The sequence below is a fragment of the Cupressus sempervirens genome, chromosome 9 (genome assembly GCF_028749045.1).
Source record: "Cupressus sempervirens isolate cs-2001-9-10 chromosome 9, ASM2874904v1, whole genome shotgun sequence".
Classification (NCBI taxonomy): Eukaryota; Viridiplantae; Streptophyta; class Pinopsida; order Cupressales; family Cupressaceae; genus Cupressus; species Cupressus sempervirens.
In genome coordinates, this window is record NC_143126.1 from 671,601,505 (window position 1) to 671,624,691 (window position 23,187).

Genomic DNA, 23,187 nt, shown 5'->3' on the forward strand with positions numbered 1-23,187 from the left:
AAATAAAAAATTATCTAAATTAAATTCCTTATATTAAATTAAAAGATATATTTGACTCAAACCCTAACCCTAACCCTATCCCCACTATAACCCTAACCATAACCATAATGATGACTCTAACCCTAACCTTAACCATGAGCATTACTCTAAACCTAACATTAACCATAAGCATAACTCTACCCCTAACTCTAACCCTAATTCTAACTCTACCATAATTGGATTCTAACCCTATCCCTAACCCTAACTAGAAGCATAAGTCTAACCCTAGCCTTAACCATGAGCATAACTCTAACTTTGGATTTGACTCTACCATAATTGGACTCTAACCTTAACCCTAACCTTAATTTTGATCCTAACTCAAACCCTAACCCTTTAAAATCTAACCTTAACCCTAACCCTAACGTTAGCCTTACTATAACCCTAACACTAACCCTAATCATAACCATAACCATAACTCTAACCCTAACCTTAACCATGACCATAACATTAACCCTAACCTTAACCATAAACATAACTCTAATCTAAACCTTAACCATAACTCTAACAATAACCATAACCATAACTCTATCCCTAACCTTAACCATAGCTCAAACCCTAACCCTAACTCCAACCCTAACTCTAATGCTAACCCTAACCCTAATTCTATCCCTAAGGTTAACATTAACTATAATGGTAACTTTGTCCCTAACCATATATCTATGTATGACTATAACATTTTACATTACAATATCCCAAAAATAAAAAATAATTTTTTAATCTATATTAAACTCTTTATATTAAATTTTAAAAAATATTTTGAAGCATAATTTTATAGTAAGTTCATACAACTCTAATTAAAAATTAATTAACAATTTTATAGTAACCTTATCAAAATAAAAAATAAAAAGTAAATATTTTTCCTATTGCGTCGCGACTGCCACTAGCTTATATATACCTCTATATATATTACGCCGAGAGTAATCGTTCTCGAGGCGCCTATTTTTATTTTCATTAATCCCAACTTCGATTAGAATAACTTTGGGATTAAATAAAAATAGGCGCCTCGAGAACGATTACTCTCGGCGTAATATATATAGAGGTATATATAAGCTAGTTTAATATTTAATTTGAAAGTTTGTAACTACTCTCAATTTTTTTTTATTGACAAGGAATCTTGGCATATTTCTGTGCTGGACATTTCTGATGCCATTGTATAGAACGCCTCTCGGCATAACTAGCTTATATATACCTCTATATATATTACGTCGAGAGTAATCGTTCTCGAGGCGCCTATTTTTATTTAATCCCAAAGTCATTCTAATAGAAGTGAATAATAATAATAATAATAATAATAAGATTGATCGAGATAATGGCCGATTTAATGGGTATGTTTGAAAATGAAATTGATCAGATGAAGCAAATAGTCGAAGGGAAGCTCGCACATAGTTTGCAGGAGCGCTTCAAAGTTTATAGTGAGAACTACAATAAGTTCTCGAGGATGCGTTGTACTGATATGCTGCCATTCTTTGAGAAAGCTTTAGAAGACCATATGAATAAAACAGATATACCGGTGCTGAGGGAAAAAGAAGGTGAGTCTCTTCTCAGAGAATTCAGAGAGCAATGGGATTATTACGAACGAATGGTGCGCAATCTATTGGACCTTGTGTTTTTCAATTTGGCACGTGAGCATTCTATGATCTTAACAAACCCCAACGAAGTTGCTCAGAGATGCTTCCTTTTAGTGCTCAGCAATGAAGATTTGCGCAATGATGTGAAGGCTGCTATTTTAGGTCAAATTACTAAAATGAGGAAAAGTGAGAGCCCTCTTGAATATGGTAGCACTGTATTGAAGAGTGTTATGTGTACGCTGTGGGATTTTGGGAGGGAGTGTTATGAAGATTTTGATTTGACAATTTTTGAAAGTAGTCAAATGTACTATTCCACAATGTCTGATTCATGGATATGTGAGTGCTCTTGTCAAGATTACATGGTGAAGGTTTCTGGGTTATTGATGTTGGAGAAGGAAACAATTGCAGAGTGTTGTGTGCATGAGAGTAGCCGAATTGGGTATTTAGAAATGGTAGAAAATGAACTAATTGACAAGCATGAAAGCCAACTTGTGAAGCAAGATTCAGATTGCCAGCACCCATTGCTGAGAAATGACAAGATGGATGATCTTTCAGAGATGTTTAAGTTGTATAATGGAATAGATAGAGGGATTCAGCTCTTGGCTAATATATTTAGATGGTATGTTGTTAAGAATGGTACATTGTTGGTGAAACATGCAGGACAAACTATGGCAGAGGCAATAATAAAGGGAAATCATGATAATGAAGTGATTACAGCTGAAAATGATAAGTTTGTGAATAGTGTTATTGAGTTACATCAGAAATACTTGCAATGTGTGGAGGACTATTTTGCAAACCACTGCTCTTTCAAAACAGCACTTGTGGCAGGCTTTCAGACCTTTTGCAATGAAAAAGTTGTAGGAAACAATATTTGGGAAGTATTTGTCATACATTGTGACAATATATTGACAGATATATTGACAAATAGAAACAAGAGATATAATTTAGATGTTGAAGATGCCCTTGAGAAGGTTTCCAAGATCTTTCCCTTCTTTTATGACAAAGACATGGTTGCTGAGTTTTATAGGAAGAAGCTAGCAGATAGACTTTTGTCTCATGCAAGTTCAAAGACTGATTATGAAGAATGCATGTTAGCTAAGTTGAAGTATGAGTGTGGAAAACCATTTACACATAAAATGGACGGCATGGTTAATGATTGGGCATTGAGAATGAAAATTCAATCAGATTTTGAGGAATACCTAAATCAGAATCCTCTTCATACTCCTTCTCAAATAGAATTCTCTGTAACAGTTTTGACATCTGGATTATGGCCAAGCTTCAAGTCACCTGATTCACTTGTCCTTCCTATTGAAATGGTAACACACTTAGAGTCATTCAATGACTTCTATAGAAAAGAAAACATGAAGAGAAGACTAACATGGAATCATGCTCTTGGATCATGCATTCTTATTGGAAGATTTGATGAGGGTGAGATTGAAATAGTTGGAACAACTTGTCAAGCAAGTGCCCTATTGTTGTTCAATGAAGCAGAGAGTCTTAGTTTTTCACAAGTTAGATCCCAGTTGAATATAGAAGTTGAAGATACAAAAGCATTGTTGAATTCCATTGCATGTTCAAAATACAAAATACTGAGTAAAATTGGAGATACACAATATGTGGTAGAAACATATTGGTTTAAATTCAATGCTGAATTTTCTAATAAAAAGGGGAAGATCAGACTTCCAGCACCCAAATCCAATGTAAAAGAAACTGATAGGAAGGTTCTGTTTCAAGATAGACGTTGTGTAATTGATGCCTCCATTGTAAGAATTATGAAGAGTGGACAAAAAATAAGACATAAGGAATTAGTGATGCAATGCATTGAGGAGGTTAAAGACATGTTCAGGCCAGATATGAAAGAAATTAAAAAGAGAATTGAAATTCTCATGGATAGGGATTCCATGGAAAGAGATAAAGAGAATCCTGCAGTGTACAATTATTTGGCATGAATCTCTCTCAGAAAAGAGAGCCAATTACATATCTGATCATTTTCAATTTCTTATTATTTGATGCTTTCCTATTTATTATTATTTGATAAGTTTTTCATTTTCTTTTCAATAGATTTTTGTTTGGGTTGGTAGGGACGCCCATCACAACAGTTCGAAACGCTCTGAATTAATAGACAAGTATGCAAGTTTTAACAAAATGTTGTCCCGTTGGATGACTTGGTTACAGCATTTGCAAAAATGTGTTTGTTAAAATTAACATTGATTCTCTTTTTCATTTGTCTTTTTGGAAGTATCACTGATTGGGAAAATATAATTTATAATTTACAGGAGTTTAATGCAATATTTTAGTATACAGATTTTAAATTTTAAATAAATTTATTTAATCTAGAGAAAAAGTTAAATACAACAGTGTAAAAAAATGATTTAATTTTTTAAAAAACTTTTTTTGGACACTTTTTAATTTAATTATTTATCTTTCAATAATCCTTTTTACTAATGAGAATAATAAAAATGAACTAAATTAGTCAATTTGAAGTGTAGTGGATAAATTGTCATAATTAAAAAATAACTGTAAATATTATGATATTGTTTCTATTTTGTTTTTGATGGAGGGTTCAGACCTGCAAGGCAACCAGCCAGAGGCACGATCTCGGCCTCATCCCTTATACCCTGGTGGGCTCTTTGTGAGCCATTCATCTTCACTAGTAGACTAAGAGCCCATTGACGACATTCTTCCTACTATTTTGATAATGAAGTGTAGATAGTTTAACATAATTGTAAAATAGCTTTCCAAATATTGAATTAGAATGTAACCTTTAAAAACACAAAATTATTATTTAATATGTAATGTAAAATAATCATCTAAATCGACACATTAAAATTAGATACCAATTACATACACAACCTTTACCTTAAAACATCGTTTAAACTATTTTATTTTAAATATATATTATTTCTTTGTTTCTTTTTCCATTTTTCCCTAGAGGGAGGGGATGTAGTCAAAAGTGACAACTTTCAAAATATGACAAAGTTCAAATTGGTGGTGGCACGAATCTTAATGGTGAAGCTTTGCATAATATATATGGCGTTGTTGAAAGTTGGTATCAGGGAAAAAATCAGCGATCTCTGTAGTAATGTTGAACTTCTAAGAAGAAGTTTGTTTCTGCTTAATAGTTTCATTTTTATTGGTTTGAAAGTATTTTAAAATGATTAAAAGGTTACATACTTCTGCTTCAAATTTAAACTAGACTGTGGATTCTATTCGATTTGAATCTATTGGATGTATATATCAGATAATGGAACTGGTTTTTCTGATTTTCTTTTGAAAATAAATGGATGCAACTTTTTTCTTCTTTGTTGGTCATAGATGGACTTGATAATGTATTGAGTGGAAATCTGTATTTTGTTAAAGAATGCAAATCAATCAAAATAAAAACAAACAATCAAAGAATAACTTTTGAAAAATGAAAAATTAAATTCTCGATATCTTTAGGCTTTTTCTATATATATTATATAAATTTATAATATATATAGCTAGTAGCATCTCTAGGGACAAACTATAAGAATAAAATTCAAATACTTATTATATAATATAATATTATTACATTAATTTGATAATATAAATTTGTATAAATTTACTATGCAAGTCAAGTTTTTTAATTTTATAAATAGGTCTCATTTAAGTCATTGTTGCTTGATTCAATTTTAGAAAAAAATTATGGTTTTCAATAGAACTTCGGTTCTATTTGATTTAAGATAATGTTTACTTATTTTTACTATTTGCTTAGGTTTATATGGTCAAGTTCAATTTGGATTTCATTTTAGTATTAGATTAAAATTCAATCAAAATTTAGGTTATGGTTTATTTTGGTTTGTGTTAGATCAAGATTATATATAGAATCACACTTAAGTTTTAGATTAAAATATTGAATATAATTGAATGTATAGACTACGTTCGATATGGTTTAGTATTCAATTGTAGTTAGGGACAACTTTCAATTTTGTTTAGTATTCAATTAGTGTTCATGTTCAAATGACACTATTCAATAAATATTAGTTAATGGTTATAATTCAATTCTATTTCGTATAAGTTTGATTAATTTAATTTCTAAATATTTAATTGATACATTGAAGATTTAATTTTACTTAGGTTTTTACTTCTATTTGGTATAAGATTACAATTTAACTGATATAGTATTAAATTTGGTTTAACCTTGTGTTTAACATTTAGTTAGGTTTGGATCTCCAAATAGATCCCATGGTAAATATGGCTTTCTTTTAATTAATGAAGTAATCATAGGTTCATTGTATAGCTTTGGTTAACCATTGTATTTAGGATTTCATTGGTTTAATGTTAGGAGTAAATTTTGTAATGTGTTAAGGCTTAACTAATACTTATGTCAAGATTAAGGTTCAATTTGTATTAGAAAAGATTTAAAAATAACTAGAGTTTTTTTTTTTTTAGTATTATCCATTAATAGGGTTTGATCTAGTTTGTTGCAAGGGTTCAATTATTTGTATTGAGGTCATTTTTTAAGTTTAATTTTTTTAAATATAATTTAAAATAAAAGTAAGGGTTTATTTTGGTTGCATGATAGAGCTGTAGTTCAATTTGTTTTAACAATGAATTTGGTTAAAGGTTCAATTGAATAGTCATTTTAATCCAGTTATAGTCTAATATTATACTATGATAGTTATATGGTATTTTGGATGTATAGTTAGGTTTACATTTTAATTTATCATAATAATCAATTATGAATAAGGATAGACCTAAATTTAAGTTAAGTCTATGATTTTAAGCTAATTTCATTTAGTAGTAACATTTGATGTGGAACAATATCATGACAATTGATCAAATTATTTCATAGATATATGGAAGATGTCTTAATCATTGAAAACTTGATTATTGGAGTCCTATTTGAATTTAGAAGTTATGTTTTGAGTTTGAACCATTTTACATTTATAGTTCAATTTTCTTTAAGTTACTATGGTTTTATGTTCAAATGTATGTCAGTACAGCAAGACTTATGGTTTAGGTTTTAATTTATCATAATAATCAATTATGTATAATGATAGACCTAAATTTAATTTAGGTCTATGATTTAAAGCTAATTTCATTTAGTAGTAACATTTAATGTGAAACAATATCATGACAATTGGTCAAATTGTTTCATAGATATATAGAAGATGACTTAATCGTTGAAAACTTGATTATTGGAGTCCTATTTAAATTTAGAAGTTATGTTTTGAGTTTGAACCATTTTACATTTATAGTTCAATTTTCTTTAACTTACTATGGTTTTATGTTCAAATGTATGTCAGTACAACAAGACTTATGGTGTACAATGTTAGTTTGAATTCTAGAGATACGATATATGTAGGCGGAGATTTTCATGTTTTGCAATTTTCCTCAATGCCATCGCAATACTGACATTGGCATCATAATTGTGACACCTGCATGAGTACAAAAACAAAACAAAAAAACAAGACATACATCATTCCCCATTTGTTTTGATTGATTGTGGAGAGCTGCAAACGAAAGATTGTGCAGAGCTCTGAATGAGGGTATAGAGAAGTTGCAAAAGAGTGTGGAGTGTGGAGATCTATGATTTCCTAGTCATTCCCTTTCTCTACATTTTTTTGTCATGGTATTTGTCTTATAATGCATATCTCTTCATAGTATGTTTCCCTTTCTTTGCATTATGTTGTCATGGTACTTTGAATATCTTCCTCCCTATATGAGATCTTAAACTTAATAAAATGTTTTTTTTGTTCATGGCATCAAATGAGCTCAAGATTGTATTGTAATAATCTCCAATCAATCTATGGTCATTCCCTAGCTCTGTGATTGTGTTGTCATGCCATGCCCTTGTGATATCCATGCCCTTGCCCTTACTTTGCCCTTGCTGCATACATATTCTAGAAAGGTTGGATTTAAAGGCTCCATATGATGGCCCAATAATGGAAGCCAAGGATGTAACCATGCATGTATTGGCACAGTCTCCCTACGAGGATCCCAAGTATCTATTATTATTAATTTGGGCATCACTATATGATCCAAAATGTTATGAAGTACTAAAGTTGGTCGTAACTTATCCCATGTCTCTAGAAAACATAGCATAGGTTCAGGGTCCCTTGGCTCCTAGGAATTTATAGCATCTATTCTCATTGTTGGAAGAATAACTTTAGTGAAGAGTTGAGTGTAAGGAGTTGAAGAAGCAAGTTTTGCTTCTGCCACAATGATATTCCCTTTAAATGATACAAAGGATGTTGAAGTGGTTCCCAACCTTGAAACACTCTTATATGAAATGGATACTTGGGATCATCGTAAGAAGATTGTGCCAATACTTGAAACACTCTTATAAGAAAATGCAGATGCAATACATGAAAAATTGCACAACTTGCAGTCCTCCCAATATTTGGACTATAAATTCTCAAAGATAATTGCAAGAGATTCCAATGTCATAATACCTATAACAACACTCTCCTTGATTCTATCCAATGTTGCTCCAATAATATCCTCAATTTTTTTTAGTTGTTGTTTCTATTATGCAATCTCTTGCATATACACTCTTCTAGAGGTGTCTTTGGTGGCACTTCTAAAACATGTGTGATTTCTCCATTTAAGGTTGTGAATTTATATTTCTCATCAACCTTTATGCCCAAAATGGATGTAGTGGTTCTTTAGTAGTGGTCTAAAGTGGAATCATAGACATTCATTCTAGTGCCCATCACCATTATTGTGCAGATCATATAGACCATATTTTACATGGCATTCTTGTGTGAAAGAGAGTGTTACCAAAATAATTTCAACAGAGGAGGACTAAATAACCACCTTACCTCACTTCTTATCTTTCATGGCCTTAGTTTGATAGTACAACTCAAATTGATTCCTTTACTAATTTGTTTTATGTGTTTTTAGTTGTGAATGAGATTATTGTGAGAGAGGTGATCAATTATTTTGCATTTTCATTTTAAAAATTAGTTTGTCATTCATCATTATTGGGAAAATGAGGTTTTAGGGTTGTGTTAGTTGGTGTTCCATAAAGTATAGTTGAATCTATTTATTGTGTTAACTATCTAATGATATTGAAATATTTCCATGCTAGTTTAGATTTGTGTGGTGTTACTATATGTGTTAGAGTGGGGTTGTCATTACACCAAAAGACTAATCTATCAATGCTCGATACAACCACTCAACTTATAGTACATAGGAGGTAGTTAAACCCTTGTCATGAATCCCGAGGGGAGCACTAGACAAATTTCTAACAATCTCCCCCTCAGTGTTACCTAAGGGTCTGAGGATTCGAACCTCTGACTAAGCTCAAATACCACTTGTTAGAGTGGGGTTGTCGTTGCACTAAAAGACTAATATGTTAATGCTTGATACAACCACTCAACTTATAGTACACAGGAGGTGGTTAAACCCTTGTCACGAAACCTGAGGGGAGCGCTGGACAAATTTCCAACAATATGATTATTTTTCTCTTCATCAATTTAGATATAAATCTTCACTTAATTAGGGGATTGAACCTCAAGTTTGGAATCTTCCTTTGCTGGCAGCCATTTCATTCTTATTTGAATCGTCCTATGTTTTAGATCAATATTTCTGACAACATTTCATTTATATTCCTTTCCTATATGATCATCTTGACTGTGAATTATAAGATTTAATCTTAATAGGTGTTTGAAGAAAAAATAACTTACATAATTCAATTTTAAAAATGTTCAATATAATATGTGTTCACGTGCCACTCATAGATTTTTATGCCAGGGAAGCTATCACTGCCAATGGAGATATTTATGAACCTCATTGCAAAATACTTAAGCTATCCACAATTATCATATTCAATAAAGCCCTAGGTAAATTCTAAAACATTCATATTATGGTTGAAAGATGAGGTAATGTATTCATTAATGCAAATTAACAATAGGCATCAACGACCTTAAAATTGACTATTTCAATATATATCCAATTCTTTCACCATTTCAATGTTCATTATAGTGAAAATTTTCCCTTCGATTCATAATTATCTTACTGGCATAGCATCAATAATGCATATGAATATTTGTTAAATAAATATAGTTCTTAATTTAGCTCTATTTCTTCTAAAAAGTTATGTATATAGGTTGGAATAAAAATTGGTCTAATAGAAACAATATAGGATTCGTAATAACAATTTTCTATGCTTTTCCAAACTGTATTATTGTAAATTGGTAAATAACAATTTTATTTTTTTTTAATTTAGATAGAGAGTACATAAGGATTATCACAATGTATTTTAGTTTTATTTACATTAGTCCTTGGACTATAGTTTTCAAGTCAAGTTAGTGTGCAGATTTGCAAGGAACTTTGGCATCATTTGATTATTATAAGCTCTTACAATAAGAAAAGAGAAGAGGCGTTGAATGTCCTTAGAGCAGATGAATACCTTTTTAGCAATGTTGCTACCCAAAATCAAGTTTTTTTTTAACAAAAGAAGCATACCAATAATTCTCTTTGAATGATCTAATTGAGGATTAAAGATTTTTTCCCGTATTTGCTAATTTGTTGCTTGTACAAGTTTTAAATTTTTTATTGATGGAAATTTTAATTAAGATTATGATGCTAAATCACAAAGACCATGCAAATTTCCAATCACATAATTAGGAATAGTTTGTCTTTTTTTCATGCATATATTAAGGAGAAATTTTATGCTCTAGCTTGTAGTTTTGTAGCAGAATAAGTATTTAAGAGTCCAAGAACAAATGCATGATTTCACATGCATATCAAACTATTTTTTATGTCCATTAAACCATGTACAACATTTGTGGGAGTTTCTAAGACTTTCTTGTTTCTTTCACTTAATTTAGGAATTTGATATGCAGTCTATGGCAGTAGGAAAAATAATTAAAACTATGATTTATATTTATCTTTCATGTGGAGTTTATGAAGAGATAAATATTTCATTTAATTAGAGATCATTTTGTAAATCTTTGGATTTATTTTCTTTAAAATAGTGCATTCTCTGTTACAAAATAGAGCATTCTATGTGCTTTAGTCTTTGTGTCATGTGGGTTGTGTTCTTCATACCACCTACTATTATTTTCCAGGGTGATAAAATTGCATATGCAAATGCATCACTTGCATGCAAGGCATGAAGCACATTCTCCAATTTATAATGAACAGTTGGATATAAAGGCTCCATATGCTAGCGCAACAATGGAAGTCAAGGATGTAACCATGCATGTATTGGCACAATCTCCCTACGAGGATCTCAAGTATCTACTAATGTTGTTAATTTGGGTATCACTATATGATCCAAAATGTTATGAATCACTGAAGCCGATAACGTAGTATAGGTTCAAGGTCCCTTGACTCCTAGGAATTTGTAGCAGTTATTCTCACTACTGGAAGAAAAACTTCAATGAAGAGTTGAGTGTAAGGAGTTGAAGAAGCAAGTTTTGCTTCTATGTAAATACCATAATCACGACGCACATTCCCTTGCAGAAGCCTCTACCACAATGACATTACCTCTAAACTATGCAAAGGATGTTGAAGTGCTTCCCAACCTCGAAACACTCTTATGCTTTGGCAAAGAAAATGTAGATGTAATACATGACAAATTGCACAACTTGTAGTCCTCTCGATATTTGGACTATAAATTCTCAAAGACACTTCCAATGTCACAATACCTATCGCAACACTTTCTTGGATTCTATCCAGTGCTCCCATATTTGGATTACCAAATCTGATATATGTAACATCAAAATAATGTGAGAGATTTAACAAGAGTGTGAGGAGTAAAAGAGGATGAACCATAAAAAAGTATTCAAGATTGCATTCAAGGAAGAAAGATTGATATTTACTTTGATCTTTTCATATTTATTATATATAGGCCCTCATTGGAGCAATTCGCATCAAAGATGTTGATGCACAAATAAGTATTTATTATCCTTAAGTATTTCATTTATCTTCTCATTGTAGTCTCTCTCTTATTTGTATCTCTATACATATCATAAGAGCTATTTGCCTTGATATTTTCCTCTGAATAAGTTCTTGTAGGAAAATAGGGATCCTTAGATTCAAAAGGTGTATGACACTTCTACAAATGTAAAGGAGCTTACAAGATTTATGGGTGAATGCACCAAGTTGTGGTCCAAAAAGATGACACACAACTAAAATTTTAAAAATTCTAAAAGTACTTTAAAAAATTATATATATGGGCTACAAACCCATGGCCCATTCCATTTTCTCTTGTTTCTTTTTGTTGGTGCCTTCTTTCCCCTCAACAATGTGCAAAAGTAGAAGTTGAAGAATTTGCTCAAGTAGAAGTTGAAGAATTTGCTCACTCTCATCCTCAAAATGCCTCCTCATCGTCAAAGATCAAGATCGAGATCATCAAGTATGTTTTCTACTCTTGTTTTTCCATTGTTTTGAATGTTTTTGCATTGTTTTGTATGTTTTTTATTATTTCTTCAAAAAAAATTATTTATTTAAAATGCAATTGGTTTCTTATCAGGAAATGTGAATAATCAACCACCAAATCCCCAACCTGATCAACAAAATCAAAATGAAAACCCTCCACAAGAATAGCAAGAACTTCCACAACCTCCACCAATTCAAAGACCTACTCCTAGCACCCAAGACAATATAATGAATGAAAAGAAAGAGGAAAAAATGAATTAGAAGCAATCATTGGTAGGTCGAAAGCTTGCAGAGAAACAAATCCTATGAGAGCACAATTGGGAGTTGGATATTTGGTGTGTTAAGAGAGAAGAACAAAGAAGATATTCTGCAAACAAATTATCCTATAAAGATATAAGAAAAAAGGACATAGTGAAAGGTAGAATATGTGCATTGTTTAAAAAATCTGGAGAATAAGACATTGTTAAACATACAACTTAAAGGTTCCCCATCCACTGGTGCATACATGATAATATTAGAAATAACTTTTGGGATAGACAGTGGATGGTCTTTGATGTCCCTTCCTGCAATAATCATGAGGTTCCAATGAATTTCTTAAAAAAATTATATTGTGAATTTGTCCTTCGGGAGATCACCAATTATTTTGACATGTTAGATTCTCAAGGTACTGGTGGGGGGTTATCACTTGAGAGGTTGGGGGCACGTCATGACCCTAATGCAGTTTGCACACCTGTTGTCAAGCCACAAGGTGAGCATGTCATTATTCCTTTAGTTGTGCATGAACATGTAGAGACCAATACTCTAGGGACTATCAATGCTTTGACACAAACCCTCATTCATTGTGCCAATCCATTAGTTAAGGAGGAGTCTTCTTTGTGTCATGGTCACATGTGCACATCATGTGAATCCTTATGCACATTGGGCAGTCATGTTGGAGATATTGAGGATGATGGGCTAGTCATTGATGAGTTCTTGAGTAACACATTTGACATTATAATAAATGAATTTGAGTTTTTGAGTAACACATTGACACATAGATAAATCACAATTATAATAAATGAATTTGATCACATTTCATATGTACAATGAATGATTAATTAATTAACATGTCTTGACATTATTCAAACTTTAGGGTAAGAGTGTTCATGGCCCTAGTATAGATTCCCTGACCCCATTTTATGTCTCGTCAACGAGTCGAGAGGTATGTATTGATTTAATCATTTAAATTAATACATATATTTATTAACTAATCATATGAAGGATTCACAAAAAAAAATTATCCATGTGCATTATTTCTCTACTGGACCATCATTCACAAGGGACTCTAAGCCTAGGCATGATACGAGCTTCATAGAGGTACATTTATTTCATGTTAATTTAATTTATTTGATTTTATTATATTCTATTAAAAAATGTGTACATTGTATTATATGATTTGCAGTTCTTGATATCCAAGACTCCTCCTCATCTTTGCCAGTCCATCGATCATGGAGTTGTTCTCGTTATGGCTAGTTCAAAGCCATTGACCCAGGTATCAAAGAGTTTTCATAGTTTTAGTTGTTATTTATAATAGTTAGTATTAAAATTTTAAATGGTATTTATAAGTATGATCGAGTGATTATATTGATTGAATTGTTGTAGGGCCTTGTTACTACAGATCATCTATGAACCCTTGAAGTGGATGTACAAAGTGACTATTTGGTGGTGGTAAGAAAATAATTAATTTTGTGTGTACATATATTTGACTTAAATGTATAATAATTATTGATTCATACATACTTTGATTGTATCAGCTCCAGTTAGAGAGGAGCCTAAACAAGAGGATGAGCAAGTGTGTGAGGAAGAGCCCATCATCCCCATCATCTCCTTCCATCCAATGATATCTAAAGAAATCTAGGAATTTCTTTCCTTCCCCTCGTGGGAAGGAGAAGATATAGGGATGGACACACATGTATAGGCATTAGTGGACATATGGATTTTCTATTAGTGGATATATTTGATATACATTTGGTGTATATATGACATCTTATATTTGATGTATGACATATATTTGATGCATGACATTATTAGACTTACAACTTTGATGCATCAATTTGTTCATGTATGACATTTATTGGTTATCATAATATATATCTTGTTTTTCTTGTTTATGTTTTAAGTATTTCATGTATTTCATTTTAATGTAATTTGCATCCAAATAAGGGTAGGAATTATTATAATAAGCTTTAATAATATATTTTGACATGTGAATAAGTCTATGATATTAATTTGTGTTTAAATTGTACAAGTTTTGAGTACTTTTGATTATGAGTAACTTATTTGGAGTTTTTGTTGGGATAAGAACTGTGAAACTTGAATTCTTATTACTACCATACAATTAACATTGAAGTTTGAGTCTTGAGTTGGCTGCATTAAGTAAATTTCCAAACTTGAATCTTATTATCATCATAAACATTTGAAGAGTTTATATTATATGCTTTATCTTCAAAGCATGAGAATACTTGAAATAAAGTTTTTAATTTATTCATGGAATTTGATATCAATATTGCTTGCTTATTCATCTCTTCAAGATCTTTATTCATGGAAACACATTATATATGCTTGTCTTATGATTCCTATAACTATAGTTGTTGCATTTTTCTTTGATATCTTTTGTCTATCGTTATCCTGGTGCGGAACACCTAACAACCCTTGTGTTGACTTTGTTTTTGTTGTTGTTGCTTTGAGGCTTGTTGTGACTCTAGCCAAGTCAGGGTGGTGTGTTGGTGTTCTTAGATCAAGTTGGTTTGACTAAGCCTTGTTTAGGTATGTGCAAGCTAATAAACACTAGGTGGTCAAAGTGGGTCAAAGTCCGTAGAATGATGTTGTGGAGGACCCTTCAAACCTTGTTGCTCATGAGGAGGGCAAACTGAAAAAGTGGGCAGACAATTAGATGGCTCCACTATTCTTCCACTAGGAAAGGGAGTATTTATAGGAGGAAAAGGAGTTGGGCAACCCATGAGAGGTAAACTCAGTGGAGAGATTTCTAGAATATAATTCATCATGTGTGGAACATAATTTATTTGTGGTTGGGATGGAACTAGAAAAATATTGTATGATATTAGTGAGGTTACATTCATTGTTGGAGGGGCAATTGGGAAAGTGGATGGGCATGGAGGGAGAGTCATGTATTGTACTGTAAGAGGAATAAATTCTTGTGTCCATGGATTCAAATTAGCATTCATGGCTTTCTACAGTTGTTGTGCCTCCAATATTCCTCAAAATATATCTTTTTAAGGGCAATGATAGAATGAAAAATCTAATTTTGAAAGTTGTGGCAAGGAAAAATATTTTCAAGTGGCCTTTTGGCAGTGGTCCACCTATTTTAATGTCAAGTCCTCAATAAAATAATGTTACACACAAAATGTATGTTGAATCCATGATTTCCTAGATGGAGAAATAATCACGATGTTGGGCTTCTTATCTATAGTAATATAATAAGGATATATAAATGCAACACTATCCTTGAAATGCTTGAGCAAAATCAATATCAATTAGACAACTTAGAAGAATGTCAGATACAATATCTGTGAGAGGGGCCAAAGAGAAAACTGCATTAAACATTGAAGTTTTACCTTGGATTAAGTTAGTTCATGTTTTTACGATACTTTTTCTTCATTAAAATTTCCTTTAAGTGTTCAACTTCTTGTATCTTTTTCATTCTTCCAAGTAACGACATACAATATTTAGTGACTCTTAGGGTCAATTATATTCAGCATACCCAAGAACGTTCAAGTGGTCAACAATATGGGATGAACTTGGGACTAGGGTTTACCTAGCCACTCAAAGCTAACAAAGTAGATAGTTTGATCCCACAATGAACGTTTAGAGAGATTCACTAGTTGGCAACTTTGTACTGGCCAACACTACAAGTTTCAACATCACTTGAGATGGGGCTGCAAAATCAAAACCAAATCCAATCTCCAAAGAGAGAGAGAGAGAGAGAGAGAGAGAGAGAGAGAGAGAGAGAGAGAGAGAGAGAGAGAGAGAGAGAGAGTTTATTGTAGGTGTAGACAACATGATCCTGTAGCACTTGGAATTGCATCCATACCTCGCACAAGCTCTGAGATATGCCCCGTCAAAGATCGATGTCCTATGGCATTTAGTGACTCTCAGGGTCAATTCTATTCGGTGTGCCAGAGAATGTTCAAGTGGTCAACAAGATGGGATGATCTTGGGAATAGGGTTTACCCATCTACTCAAAGGTAACAGAATAGATAGTTCAATCTCATGATGAATAGTTAGAGAGATTCACCAGTTTTTGACTTTGTACTAACCAACACTACAAGTTTCAGCATCACCCAAGAAGGGGCCAAAAATTCAAAATGGAATCCAATCTCCAAAAAGAGAGAGAGATTATTGTAGGTGTTGACAATATGATCCTATAGCACCTAGAATTGCATCCATACCTCACACAAGCTCTGAGATATGTCCCATCAAAGATCGTTCCCCTATGGCATTTAGTGACTCTCAGGATCAATTCCATTTAGTGTACCCGAGAACATTCGAGCAGTCAACCGGATAGGACAAGCTTGGGACTAGGGTTTACTTGACCACCCAGAGCTAACAAAACAAATAGTTTGATCCCACAATGAACAGTTGGAGAGATTCACTAGTTGGTGACTTTGTATTGGCCAACAGTACAAGTTTCAGCATCACCGAAGATGGGGCCGCAAAATCAAAATAGAATTCAATCTCCAAAAAAGAGAGGTTATTGTAGGTGTCAACAACACAATCCTATAGCACTCATAATTGCATCCAAGATATGTTATGTCAAAGATCATTTCCCTATGGCGTTTAGTGACTCTTAGGGTCAACTCTATTCGATGTGCTTGAGAAAGTTTGAGCGATCAATGGGACAGGATGAGCTTGGGTCTAGAGTTTTTCTGCCACCCAAAGCTATCAAAATAGATAGTACAATCTCATGATGAACGGATGGAGAGATTCACCAATTGGTGACTTTGTACTTGCCAACAGTACAAGTTTCAACATCACCTGAGATGGGGCCGCAAAATCAAAATGGAATCCAATCTCCAAAAAGAGATAGAGGTTATTGTAGGTGCCAGCAACATGATCTTGTAGCACTCATAATTACATCCATACCTAGCATGAGCTCCAAGATATGCCCTATCAAAGATCGTTTCCCTATGGCATTTAGTGACTCTTAGGGTCAATTCTATTTGGCATGTTGAAGAATGTTCAAGCGGTCAACAGGATGGGATGAGCTTGGGACTAGGGTTACCCTACCCACCCAGAGATAACAAAATAGATAGTTTGATCACACAATGAACAATTGGAGAGAATCACCAGTTCGCGACTTTGTATTGGCCAATAGTACAAGTTTCAACATCACCCAACATGGGGTCACAAAATCAAAATGAAATCCAATCTCCAAAAGGAGAGAGATATTATTTTAGGTTTTTGAAACATGATCCTATAGCATCCATAATTACATCCATACCTCACACGAGCTCTGAGATATGCCACATCAAAGATCATTTCCCTATGACATTTAGTGACTCTTAGGGTCAATATTGTCTGGCATACCTGAACGTTCAAGTAATCAACAGGACAAGATGAGCTTGGTACTAAGGTTTACCCAACCACTTAGAGCTAACGGAGTAGACAGTTTGATCCCATGATGAACGGTGAGAGAGATATGGGCAAGATATGTATGCCTAGGCCACCTTGTGCAAGATATGAGCATAAGTTGTTAATTAGGCAAAATTGAGTCTTATGATTTTTTGGTCAAGATAGCCTAGAATTAGGTTTTTTTAGTTGTTTTTTAATAATTTGGAACCTTTTCCAAGTCCTAAAAGTGAAATCTAGTGAACTTTGCAAAAGTTGCACTTTTTGTGCAAAATTGCAAAAGTTGTAAAAGTTGCTCCAAAATGCAACTTGGTTGGAAAAGAGTGTGAAACCTGACTAGAAAACTTCTAACCTTACAAAATATGTTTGCCATGCTCATATACCCAAGCATGGGTAGTTACAACTTCCCAAACCTCCATTTGCAACTTTTGAGCATTTTTTTCTCTTTACATCTTTTTGTCAAATGAGTCCATCTAGGACTATTCTAGGACCCTAGTTAAGATTCCTAAGACCTATTAGGTAACCAAATACCTTAGTTTCCTATACCTAACTTTTAACTTATTGAGCAAATTTTGGCTCATTGAGCAACATTGAACCAACTTAGGACCTAATGAGCAATTTTGGCTGTTTTAAAAACAACTTAGGACTAGTTTCTTATTAGACACACACAACTTGTATTACTATGTAATTATTCCTTCTAATAGTGTTTGGATAGGAGTTTGCATAGTTGGAGATCTCTAATAGAGTTTAGGTGGCCATAGGTACATGAAATGCATGCCTAAGGAGCAATAGTAGGAGATCTGTTCATTAGAGAGGGGTATTTTATGGATGATTATGTCTACATATGCCTTGGAGATGGTGAATCAATCTTCAGTTGATTAAATTTGGCTTGGGAAGTCATATATTGAGAAAGCCCTAGGTTTGAGGATTTGTAAGAGACCAATTTGGGTATTTCTTATTTGCAGAGGTTGAAGAATCAAATTGACCTAATATTCCTTTGATTGGGTCCATTTGAGGAAACTATTGATAGTCTAGAGCATTGGAAGCAAGGGCAGTAGGTAGTTGCTTTGGAAAACCACCCTATTTTATGATTAAAAAGGGTGCCTTGTTGGAGGATCTATTTGTTGATCCATAAAACCTATACTAAGGTTGAGATATGTTAAAGGAGGCTCAAACGGGTATTTGAAAACCTATTTTATTTAAGAAGTCCTTGAAAACTTAACATCTTTCTCGCTAGGGACCTAATTGGGTGCAATTAGGTGTACTAGGCAATTTTGAGGAATTTGAGTGCTTCCTCATATTGAAAACCTTCTAACCTTCCAAAATATGTTTCCCCATGCTCAAATACCTGAACATGGTTAGTTGCAACTTCCCAACCTATCATTTGCAACTTTTGAGCAATTTTTGCTCTTTACATCTTTTGATCAAATAGGTCAATCTAGGACCATTCTAAGACCCTAGTGAGGATTCCTAGGACATATTAGGTAACCAAATACCTTAGTTTCCCAACCCTAACAAAATTTTATCTATTGAGCAACTTTTGGCTCATTAAGCAACTTTTGACCAACTTAGGACCTAATGAGCAATTTTGGCTCTTTTACAAACAAATTGGGACTAGTTGCATTCAAAGGACTCTTGGAAATTATTAGACACACACAAAATCTTAAATGACCCTTAAAAAACTTCAAAAACCAAAAAGAAGGGAGGTGCCCTGCACCAAAGAGTGGGAAATTCCATTTGAGGCTACATAGTTGTGCACTCTACATCACAAAAAGCAAGAGAGGTCCATGTTTTTGTAATTATATTCAATCTAATAAACCAATTGGATCTAGTCTACATTTTAATGTCTCAAGTATTGCCTCGTGGTTTGACTTGCAAACCTTCCAAAGAGTCTTATTATGTGGTTTTCCACCATATTTTATCAAGTGGACATTTTCCATGACAACAAGATTTGAATAATGAAGAATCTTCCTCCATGTTTTCCAATCCTCAAATAACCACAAGTTAAGGTTCTTCATAGAGTATCATCTAAGTCATGTGCTAGTTACAACCACTACACCTATATGGTACTCTAAACATTCACCACTGATAACTGAGTGATCCAAAAAAAAAATTGGCCTGGACACAATGACAAAAATAATAATTTGTCCCTTCTTCATTTTCTTTAGGTGCAATCACAGCAAAAACATGGCCCGTAGTGATAACTATACAAAATGTGGTCATTAATTTAGCAAATACTCAGATAAAAGTTATAATGTTACATATTGAATTAACAAATATATATATATATAATACTAGGTCTCACTAGATTAGACAAGCGGTCAAAGTCAATGGATGAATCCATCTCTACCATTTCCAATGCCTGTGGGGGATGATAGGTGTCAATTGGAACCAAAATCTATATATCTCATTCGTCCACCCATTTAGTCGACTTACGCTCATCCCAATTTTCCTATGCACATGATGGACAAAAGCATGTCATTTTTCGTGTGTGAATACTCCATGAACCTACATTAGAGCTTCTAAAAGAGTGCAACTCACTTGATCTTGTCAGTGTGCAACAATCCTCATATGGTGCAATGTTATTATTATCTATCAACCAAAAAATTCTATCAACAATAGACTCACCTTCCTTACTTGGACACATTGTAGTGTTACACCACTGGACAATGGGTTTTGCATCTCTCAATGTTGTTCCATCTTGGTACTTTAATTCTTCATGAGCTAAGGCTCTTTTGATGTATGCACCTAACCATTGTGCTCTCCCTTTCCATTACCAACCTCTCTGAAATTTCACACAAATTAAATTCTAGACAACCTGTGCATCCTGCTCAACCAATAAAACATTTGTGCATTCTTGAATTGAGATGTGCAATTGTCTGACCAAATAATGTGTTGGTGATATGCCTCTATTAGCCAAATTTTCATAAAATAGTTGAAAATAACCATGTACAAACTTTGTAGAATGTGATCAATCATCGTTGATGTAAAAATGGTACTCTTTCAATATCTTCCTGTCATCATATGTACTTGTAGGTGAATGCACAAATGTTATGTAAACAAATATGGAAACCTATTGAAAAGTATAATACTTTGCTTGCACCTCATTTTGTGGTTGTAGTGTGTAGTTCTTTGTGAAGTCTACAATTGAAACAATGGTATCTAGCAGAAATGTATCCTTGCACAACTTGAATTACAAATCTATTCATCGAGCTCTATGTGTATGCCTTGCATACTCATCAATAATATTTTCATGAAAAATCTTCATTAACTCATACACTGGAATCTTTTCAATGACTAAATCACATCTTTTACTTTGTTTACCATCTTTTAGAGCATATGTCGTTGTCTTATATTTTCCATAATTTCTTATTTCATTTCCAATTGCATGTGTACTATCCATATGTTCACAAGTTGATAAAAGTTGCAAAGAACCACAAAATAAGCATGTACCATCCAGGCATGACATCTTGTAAAATTGTTAATCGTCACCTATTTCACTTAAATGTTGGATATGAATTCCCTTGAAAATCTAGGTGGCTCATTCATGTCACAATCTTGCAAAACAAACTTAGAATGCAAAAACACACATATGTGCGTAAAAACATCAAAATGGTTAGAAAATTCAGTATGTATCCTACAACAACAAGTTGTGCATGTGTGATTTACCTTCACATAAAAAGGTTTACCCATCTCAAAAAATCTTTGACTTATTCAAATTTGAGGATACATACCAATAAATTTTGCAAACAATTGTGTTGGAGTTGAGTCCAAAAAATGTTTCACATGTGAATTGTGATTTGAGCTACCAATCCTCCTTACAACATCTCTTTGATTAGGGGAAACACACATTTTATTTATCCAAAAATATTCAATCAGTGATTTCAAAGCTTCACTAATTTCTTTATCCTTTCATGGTAGTCTATCATTAAAAGTCCATAACTCATTTTTTGTTGGATCTTTCACTCTCTCATGCTTTGTCATGGCTCTCCTTAGAGTACCTCTACCAATTTTAAATTTTTTGTTTGTCTTTCTCATGAGTCAAACTTGCTTCATTGGGTACTTACGATTGTCAATGTATGTATGTGTCTTGTGATATTACTATCTTTGGTGCGTGATTTAGAACCCACTTTGTAATATGCACTCATTAGATTATTTACAATATTTTTTTCATTTGAATCATCCATTGTTCTGAGCCCAAGAATATTCATGATGGGCCTAAATTTTGAATTCCTCATCATTTCAACAAATAATTGGCATTGACTTGTAATATTTAATTCTTCAAAGAATAATCTCCACATACGATTGAATTTTCTTTGACAAGTAGGCTTACTAATCTTGTCAAGCATTGATTTCAAAATGTTAGTATCAATATCAATCAAATATTTTGGTCTTCTAAAATGAATTCTAGAAGGTGTTATAATCTCTTCTATTCCCTCAACATTTTGAACATCAACATAAGGTTGAGCCTTTGGCATACCTTGAACCAAAGATGATGTGCCTTGGAAATAAGATGCAAAAGATGGAATATCACCTACTTGATATGTCGATGTTGTGCCTTCAACATGACATGATGGAGTGTAGAAATTATTGTCTCTTCAACATGAGATGATGATGTGACTCCAACATTGGAAGATGGTGTAGCTTCACAATTCAATTGTCTTCTTCAGCATAAGAGTCTCATTCATTCTCTTTGTCTTTCCTATTCTTCCTCTTTGTTTCTTTGTATTGGTGGTTAGTGTTCCTCTTCAAAAGATAATTCTTTATTATTGCATTGCAATTTTCTTTGTTCACGTAGTAGTTTTATTTTATCTCTTTTGATTTCCAAATCTCTCTCCCTCTCTTCTATTGTTTGAGTTTTTGGTTTCTTCCTTAGCATGACGATGATTTTTATAGGTCATATTATTCAAACATCTAAATTACTTACAATTTGTAAATAACAAATCATTCAAATACATATACAAATTACAATTATTTCAATGAATGCACAATATATATTAAACAACTTGTCAAATTTCTAACCATTTCCAAATAACAATTCATTCAAATATACAAATTTCAATGAATTCACTATATATTAAACAACTTGTCAAATTATAATAAAATTTCTTTTTGTAACAACAAAGGATATTTAAAAAGAAATGTACTAACCTTTTCTATAGAAAGAATGTTAAAAAAGCCTTCAAATGGTGCATTCAATTATTGAATTTGGTGTTTTCTAGCTTCTAATAGCATGAAAAAATGTTTAAAAAGCCTTCGAATAGTTTATCCAATAATTGATTTTGGTGTTTGCTAGCTTCCAATAACACAAAACCCATGTTTTCTTTTGAAACAACAAAACAAACAACAGACAAAAAAGAGAATATGGGTTAGTAGGGACCCAAACTTTCGTTATAACCATTTGGTTGTGTTTTCATATAGCGCGTACACACTATGTGAAAAATCATTATCTCCCTATCCCACCCTCTCCCATCCCCTACTCTCTCTCTCTCTCTCTCTCTCTCTCTCTCTCTCTCTCTCTCTCTCCCACCCCCTACTCTCTCTCTCTGCCTATCCCACCCTCTCACATCCCCTACTCTCTCTCTCTCTCTCTCTC

At 33.0% G+C, this 23,187-nt stretch overlaps 1 protein-coding gene across 1 annotated transcript; it reads left to right on the top strand.

Moving 5' to 3' along the window:
• Positions 1–1,348: 1,348 nt before the first annotated feature.
• On the top strand, positions 1,349–13,631 carry LOC149540524 (cullin-1-like). The gene is made up of 6 exons (XM_089802700.1): positions 1,349–3,550; positions 3,669–3,733; positions 4,168–4,228; positions 13,096–13,164; positions 13,405–13,494; positions 13,605–13,631. The coding sequence occupies exons 1-6, from the start codon at positions 1,349–1,351 to the stop codon at positions 13,629–13,631; spliced, it is 2,514 nt and encodes an 837-aa protein (XP_089658826.1).
• The last annotated feature ends 9,556 nt before the right edge of the window (positions 13,632–23,187 follow it).